The 7,935-nt window shown below is 53.9% G+C and overlaps 1 protein-coding gene across 1 annotated transcript; it reads right to left on the bottom strand.

The window, feature by feature from the left end:
- Nucleotides 1-334: 334 nt before the first annotated feature.
- LOC138473326 (deleted in malignant brain tumors 1 protein-like) lies at nucleotides 335-5,073 on the bottom strand. Its single transcript, XM_069611995.1, has 3 exons — nucleotides 4,905-5,073; nucleotides 3,541-3,929; nucleotides 335-1,304 (listed from the first exon to the last, which is right to left on the bottom strand). The coding sequence occupies exons 1-3, from the start codon at nucleotides 5,052-5,054 to the stop codon at nucleotides 1,055-1,057; spliced, it is 789 nt and encodes a 262-aa protein (XP_069468096.1). The 5' UTR covers nucleotides 5,055-5,073; the 3' UTR covers nucleotides 335-1,054.
- Nucleotides 5,074-7,935: the final 2,862 nt, after the last annotated feature.

Genomic DNA, 7,935 nt, shown 5'->3' with positions numbered 1-7,935 from the left:
AGGTAATAACGAAGGGCGGGCGCGAGAAGGAGGAGGTGGTAACATCGGAGAAGGTAGGAGAAGAGGCAATGATAAAGTGACGGGTGGTGCACAGAAGTGGAAGGTAACATCACACCGGGACAGAAGCAGTACAGGGGGTGTGGAAGGGGCGTGGGGGTGCAGCTGCCTTAATGCGTTCAGTGGCCGCCTTGTTTATGTGGTCATGTCTGTCTCATATGTTAGCTATTGTAATAAGACAGTTTTCTTTTGCAGTGCAAATATCCAGAGGAAACTAAGCCTTCAAGCATTATAAGGAAATGGAGTCCACAGCCGCCATCTTTCCTGTTTGATTTTATTACCATTTGTTATTCATTGAATCTCAGGATTTCTGACACATGTGTTTTGAACATATGGAACATGGCATTATCTGTGGACAGCAGGAAAGGTGATGCATGTTACACTGAAATCATCTGATGGGACGACAGGTCAGCAGAAAGCAAAGAGACATCTACAGCGTCTAGGTTAAGAAAGCACTGTTGCAATCAATATTAGATGATAATTGATCTCAAGACATGCGCACTGGAAGGCTCAGTGCTTCAGTGGCCCTGCCTGTAACAGTTCCTCTGGCCCCACACCCCACGGCGGCACAGAGCATGGATTTCACGTGTGTGTGGTGAGTGCAGGCTCTGATCACCAGGGAGCCTGGGAGAGTGCCCACGCAGCTCACCACAGGAGACGCATGCATGCAAACTCAGCACACCGCAAGACACCGTTTGTGCCAATCACACCATAGGTGGGATATGCCACCTACAGTTGAATGACCAACTCTTCCCACACAATAACCTAAGATCCTCAATCCCACAGCCGTGAGGTCAGGAAAGGTGAAAGTGGTGGCACTCGATGGGCCCTGTGGGTCGCTGGGTCTGGCATTCGACATTACAGAGCTCTGTTCTGTGGCAACATCTAAGACTATCCTCATAAAGGGTGTCCATTAGGATGGTTAGGAAGAGACTAGGGACTATACCAAGGCTCCACTAAGGTTGCTATAGCTACTGAGCATGCAGTCTCGGCTGCTTCATCCCACCAGCTGGATCGGTCCCAGGAGGATGTCCTTCGCGTTGAGGTAGGACCCCAGCGACCTCTTGCGTCTTCTGTGATGGACCTGCCGGCACCGCGAGGAGGGGTCGCTCTCGCTGCAGACCACCATCTCGCACTGCAGAAAGATCCTCTTGTTCTGGCGTAGGAATGGAAAGGCCCCGAAACTGAAGCGCGCGTTCTTGCTGGATGGCGATGGAAGTGTCCGATAGGTTGAATCTTGGATGCACCTGGGGAGTGTGAGAGAGAGAAAACAGGATCAAAATATGGAATAATGTCCATAGTATCCAGGATGCACCTGAATGTCTCCACTGATGGTGGAGGCTCAGTTCAATAAGTGAGGGCCATGGTTAATCACCTGCAGCTTCCCCAAAACCCTGGCAACTAAGATGGGATGGTAAGGCTGCCATTGGGGGCATAACATGCAAGAGTTACAGATCAGAGAAGAGCAGCCCCTCGCATTGAAGAAGCTGGAGCGGCCTTGTGGAATTGAAGGGAAGCCCCTCGCATTGAGGAAGCTGGAGCGGCCTTGTGGAATTGAAAGGAAGCCCCTCGCATTGAGGAGGCTGGAGCGGCCTTGTGGAATTGAAGGGAAGCCCCTTGCATTGAGGAAGCTGGAGCGGTCTTGTGGAATTGAAGCCCCTCACGCTGAGGAGGCTGGAGCAGCCTTGTGGAATTGAAGGCAAGCCCCTCGCATTGAGGAAGCTGGAGCGGCCTTGTGGAATTGAAGGGAATCCCCTCGCATTGAGGAAGCTGGAGCGGTCTTGTGGAATTGAAGGGAAGCCCCTGGCATTGAGGAAGCTGGAGTGGCCTTGTGGAATTGAAGAGAATCCCCTCGCATTGAGGAAGCTGGAGCGGTCTTGTGGAATTGAAGGGAAGCCCCTCGCATTGAGGAAGCTGGAGCGGCCTTGTGGAATTGAAGGGAAACCCTGCGCATTGAGGAAGCTGGAGCAGCCTTGTGGAATTGAAGGGAAATCCCTCGCATTGAGGAAGCTGGAGCGGCCTTGTGGAATTGAAGGGAAACCCCTCGCTTTGAGGAAGCTGGAGCGGCCTTGTGGAATTGAAGGGAAACCCCTCGCATTGAAGAAGCTGGAGCGGCCTTGTGGAATTGAAGGGAAACCCCTCGCATTGAAGAAGCTGGAGCGGCCTTGTGGAATTGAAGGGAAGACCCTCTCATTGAGGAAGCTGGAGCGGTCTTGTGGAATTGAATTGAAGCCCCTAACACTGCGGACGCTGGATCGGCCTTGTGGAATTGAAGGCAAGCCCCTCGCATTGAGGAAGCTGGAGCGGCCTTGTGGAATTGAAGGGAAGTCCCTTGCATTGAGGAAGCTGGAGCGGCCTTGTGGAATTGAAGGGAAGCCCCTCGCATTGAGGAAGCTGGAGCGGCCTTGTGGAATTGAAGGGAATCCCCTCGCATTGAGGAAGCTGGAGCGGTCTTGTGGAATTGAAGGGAAGCCCCTGGCATTGAGGAAGCTGGAGTGGCCTTGTGGAATTGAAGGGAATCCCCTCGCATTGAGGAAGCTGGAGCGGTCTTGTGGAATTGAAGGGAAGCCCCTCGCATTGAGGAAGCTGGAGCGGTCTTGTGGAATTGAAGGGAAGCCCCTCGCATTGAGGAAGCTGGAGCGGCCTTGTGGAATTGAAGGGAAACCCTGCGCATTGAGGAAGCTGGAGCAGCCTTGTGGAATTGAAGGGAAACCCCTCGCATTGAGGAAGCTGGAGCGGCCTTGTGGAATTGAAGGGAAACCCCTCGCTTTGAGGAAGCTGGAGCGGCCTTGTGGAATTGAAGGGAAACCCCTCGCATTGAAGAAGCTGGAGCGGCCTTGTGGAATTGAAGGGAAACCCCTCGCATTGAAGAAGCTGGAGCGGCCTTGTGGAATTGAAGGGAAGACCCTCTCATTGAGGAAGCTGGAGCGGTCGTGTGGAATTGAATTGAAGCCCCTAACACTGCGGACGCTGGATCGGCCTTGTGGAATTGAAGGCAAGCCCCTCGCATTGAGGAAGCTGGAGCGGCCTTGTGGAATTGAAGGGAATTCCCTTGCATTGAGGAAGCTGGAGCGGCCTTGTGGAATTGAAGGGAAGCCCCTCGCATTGAGGAAGCTGGAGTGGCCTTGTGGAATTGAGGGGAACCTCCTATTTCTGCGTTGGTGCATATCCGCAGCCGCGCATACCATGGACGGATCATTATACCACCACTGCCTTTCCACCCAATTGTACACACTTCCTGAAGCAACTCAACAGGCCATCCACCCTACTTCAGCCAGCCCCTGACCCTGAAGAGACAGACAGTGAAAGAATTTAGAAAAACGAGATAAATAAATGTTTCACAAAGAAGATTCTTAAATACCACTGGATTGGCCGTGATTTTATTTTATTTAATGGGTTCAGGTGAAGGTATTTCTGGTGTCACCAACCCAACATTAACTGATAGGACGGAGGCGAGGTATAAGGATATATGTCTGTGCTTACCCATTCCGGATCAAATCGTATGAGATGGTCTTGAAATCTGCCTGGCTGGCAGATGCCACACATGTGTCCACGAATAACTGCAGATCAGGGTCCGAGCTGGGCAGCACGGCTTCCACGTACATTTCCTGGTCCGGGTTGAAAGCGTATGGGGGTTGGCCAGTGGAGGCAAGGAACAGGGAGGAGTTATAGAAGAGGACGCTGAGATCAAAATGGCCGTACTGTGTCTTCTGGATCGGAACCGCGTCCTCCAGCTGGTATGCAATGCCCACTTTGGTTCCCTGGTGCATCTTGCAGCGCACAGCCATGTTGAGCTTCTTCTGGCGGGTGACGAGGTTCCTGGGCGGGAGCACACTCAGGCTGTTGGAGTAGGTGATTGTACTGTTGTCCACCTGTAAGACACAAAGGCAGCTAAGTCCTCTCCTCGCTGCATGCCGCCTCAGAGGTGTGCACTGTCTGTTTTTCAGTTCCCTAGTGACACCCACTCTGCTCAAATTTTACTTTTACCCAAGAATGTTTCCTTCCACTGGGTCCTATGTATCTAGCATGGCATACTACTCCAGCGTCCCACGCGCACACTGTCCTGCTTTCCCTAAAATGGGGGGATACAGTGTATATATCGAACCCTATATATTGAATGCCCATATATCGAATCTTTTATCTTGAAAACCTTTATAGTAAATGTATTTAGCGGGGACCTTTGCAGCTGTCTTTCCAGGCAACACACAACAGGAGTGTCCAAAGTGATGTCCTGTGGAGACCTTGCACAAAATCTCAAGGGTGCAACAGCATGAGTGGGGCATAAGCCACCCTGGGGGAATGCCACAGAGCCCCCACCACCCACTTTAAATTCTATTTATGGGGGCCCACTGTGCATCCGACCTCAGCAGGCTCTTTGGAAGCTGCACGTCCACCTGTCAGTCATGCGGATCACAGATGCAAGAATGGAGAGTAGTAAGGGGGCAGTGGTTGGTTTGGTTTACTGACTGATTGTCCTTAAGACTTGTATAGGCATGGCAGCCTTGGCACCAGGACTGCACTGGCCTACAGGCAACTCTGGAGATGTCCTACTGGGCCTCTGCACCTGGGCCTCTTTTACCTGGGTACCTATTTCATTGTCACATGTTCTCATAGTGAAAGGGTTGGGCATGCTCAAAATGTGTACTGTGGGGCCACTTTGAAAATGTTTGCTACTAGTTTAACAGAGACATTTGTAGGCCAAATCTAACGCGTATGTAAAATAGAAGTTTCATATGAGTAATGTATCAAGACCTCCCCTTTTGCGTTCCATAGCAGGCCTCCAATGCCACCCAGATCCGAATGGGCCAGTCCTGTTTGGGCAGCCTTTTGAAGGTCTGCTGTCTCACCGTTTTTACCGTCCCACACTGTGTGTATGAGATGTCGAATGTGACGAGCTCGTCTGTGACCTCTGGGAGACAGCTGGGGTCATTCAAGGAGACATCCGCCGCGGAGTAACCCAGAGACTGCAGGTAGGCAGCGGGGATGGCGGCTTTCATGGAGCCTGTTGAGCAGGTGAGATCCACTAGAAGTGAAAAGAGAGGACAAGTGACCACCTCACAGAGGCCCAGCGAGTAACGCATGTACACAGGAGGCGGAGCGTGTGCCCAAACGTTACATGTAGCAGGCATCATGGTTGCAGACCCCCCCCCCCCCGGACTGGCTTCCACTGCCATCTTTTGGGAAATCTAGCTTTGATATAAGGGCTAAGAGGCGCACAACCAAAAACAAAGGACAGTTTATCATATCATTATTTTTTTTTTATTATGGGGCCGATTCATGGAACAAACGTGCGCCGAAAATCTTCGCGCAAGCAGGCGCAAGCAGGCGCAAGCGGAAAAAAACAGGCGCACGCGCACGCGTGCGATTCATGGAAGTCCCTGCGCGTGTTTACCTCGGGATGTGCGCCAAACCCGTGCATGGCGCACACGTCACTGCAACATCCCAAAAGACGTGCGCGACGCGCACAGTGAAAGCGCACAACCTCGGCGCATACACCAGAAAGTGGGCGGAACGCGCGGAATGGGGAACAACTCGCGAAAACAAGGGCGTAACTTGGGATGTACTGCAGGGAAGCAGACGGAACGCCCACACGCACCCGAACCACACGTATTCATGGAATCGAATAGGGCAAAGCCACGCACAGCGAAAGACACGCACAAGCCGATACACGTCCGCCACACAAAGGCAGGCGGTAGCGTCCCTGCGCATTACAAAAGTTAACGGGGTTACGCGGGAAGTTACAGATTTCAGGGGTTCGCGTGAAGTTTCTCACGCGATCGGGCCTGGGGGAGCGGGCTACGTGTATTTCAGGGGTTCGCGTGAAGTTTCTCACGCGATCGGGCCTGGGGGAGCGGGCTACGTGTATTACAGGGGTTCGCGTGAAGTTTTTCACGCGATCGGGCCTGGGGGAGCGGGCTACGTGTATTACAGGGGTTCGCGTGAACTTTCTCACGCGATCGGGCCTGGGGGAGCGGGGTACCACTCACCGTCTGCCTTGCGTGTAGAAGAACGCGTAGCCAACACCCGCTGTGAAGTAATAGCGTGTGAACCCCAACGGATGGAAAACACACGCACCGCACGAAAAGCACGTACAGAACATAAAGGCACGCGGGATCACCAAGCCCTGCCAGGGCAACGCCCGTGCGCAAAACGTCACAGACACGCTTACGCTGTAAGGGCCTTTGGTCCAATGAAATCGCGTACGCGTGCTGACGCGCTTACGCGCTAAGGGCCTTTCCTCGATTTTCACGCTGACGTGCAGGATTTTCACGTGCCAAATCACTCCGTATCAAGCTGGCCACGCGAAAACACACGGAAGACCACGCTCCTGCCCAGAAGGCCGAATTACTGCCCCCCAGTGCCCCGAGCAGCCTCCCACGTGCCATCTGCTGCTGCCTGCCTGCCTGCCTGCCTGCCTGCTGCCACCGTGCCCTGCCATTTGGTGCCTGCACATCAGCCATCTGCAGGTGTCCAGTTGCTGTGTCCACCCCTTCTGGAACAGAAGACTCCCGACTCGGATAACATCGCTCCACAGCCCAGCCCCAGGACCCAGTTGCCCACCCACTCCTGCCCCTGGGGTTGCCATGTCGGCACATCAACATCTGGCCAGTGGCAACTCCTGGCCAGAGGGGCAGAGGGGCACCAGCTTCACTGCCACCGAAGTTGGTGTCCTGGTGGAGCAAGTCCTGGGGCAGTATGATGCCCTCTTCGGATCGTCCCGCGCCAACAAGGAAGGACAGGAGAGGATCTGGGCCGACTGTGTGGTTGCCATCAACGCGGAGGGGGTGGCAACCCGCACCATCCAGAAGGTCAAGAAGCGCTGGGAAGACTTGAGGTCCAGGACCCTCATGAAGGCCCGGCGCCTCGTGGAGGGGGGCCGGGGCCGCATGAGTTCCATCTAGTTGAGGGTCCTGGAACGCGCACACCCAGCGCTCCACGCCCAGGTCCTTGAGAGGGAGACCCATCTGGAGTTGAGCGGTAAGTGGCCAAGCATTGCTGTGTGAGACAGGGCATGTTGCAGTGTGCTGGTTGTCTGATACTTGCCTGCATGTGTGACATAGGCCATGTACGCATGTATGTGTGCAGGGACATCATGGGAATGCATGTGCGACCTGTAATGTGTGAACCGCACGGTTGTTGCATGTGTTTGAATGCGACATGGGGAGCCCTGTGCAGATTGCACACATGAGAGCATGGCAGTCTCTGTTCCTGGACATGGGTGGGGATGAGGGATGGGTGGGGATGAGGGATGGGTGCTGATGCCAGATACATATGTGGTATCCATGTCTGTGTGCCTGACCTGCGTGTCTGTGACTTGTGAGTGCCATGGATGCATGACACATGTCTGTGACAATGTACAGATTCACTGATGCAGCCTAGTCATCCTTGTATGCACTGGGGTGATTGGGGTGTACGGGGCCAGATGGATGTGACTGAGGTGAAGTGTGTGCATGTGATAGGCATGACCCATGATGCATGTGAGTCCCATTACATTGTGTGATTCGAGAGTCCATTGGACATGCATTGAAATGTCCATGGCACGCACCATGAGTGTCACTGTGTGTGTTTTGCCTGGACTGACACATGTGTTGTGGTGTGACATGATGGAAGTGTCCTTTGACAGTGGCACTCATCTGCTATTGCTTCCTGTCTAGGGGACCATTGTACAGTACCCTGATGCTTGTGTTCTATGTCTCCCTCTACGCAGCGGCTAGTGAAGGAGAGGGCGGAGATGGCGCTGTGGAGCAAGGCGGCGGGGATGCCCCCACGGCGGCAGCGGAAGGGGTGGGTGAGCCCCCACAGGGGCCTGCTACGGCGGTAGACGGCGAGGAGCCATCCAGGTTGGTGGTTTCCACAGAGGAGGAGGAGGCCGCCACT

The sequence above is a fragment of the Ambystoma mexicanum genome, chromosome 8 (genome assembly GCF_040938575.1).
Source record: "Ambystoma mexicanum isolate Mex_15411 chromosome 8, UKY_AmexF1_1, whole genome shotgun sequence".
In the NCBI taxonomy this organism is placed as follows: Eukaryota; Metazoa; Chordata; class Amphibia; order Caudata; family Ambystomatidae; genus Ambystoma; species Ambystoma mexicanum.
This window is presented reverse-complemented; position numbering and strand designations above follow the sequence as displayed.

What these genes read in the sequence shown, in the direction of transcription:
- LOC138473326 (XM_069611995.1), bottom strand. Translation starts at nt 5,054, where the DNA reads ATGAAAGCCGCCATCCCCGCTGCCTACCTGCAGTCTCTGGGTTACTCC. An exon ending in AGTGTGGGACGGTAAAAACG is followed by an intron (nt 3,930 to 4,904) that starts GTGAGACAGCAG and finishes TGTGTCTTACAG; the next exon opens with GTGGACAACAGTACAATCAC. An exon ending in TACGATTTGATCCGGAATGG is followed by an intron (nt 1,305 to 3,540) that starts GTAAGCACAGAC and finishes CACACTCCCCAG; the next exon opens with GTGCATCCAAGATTCAACCT.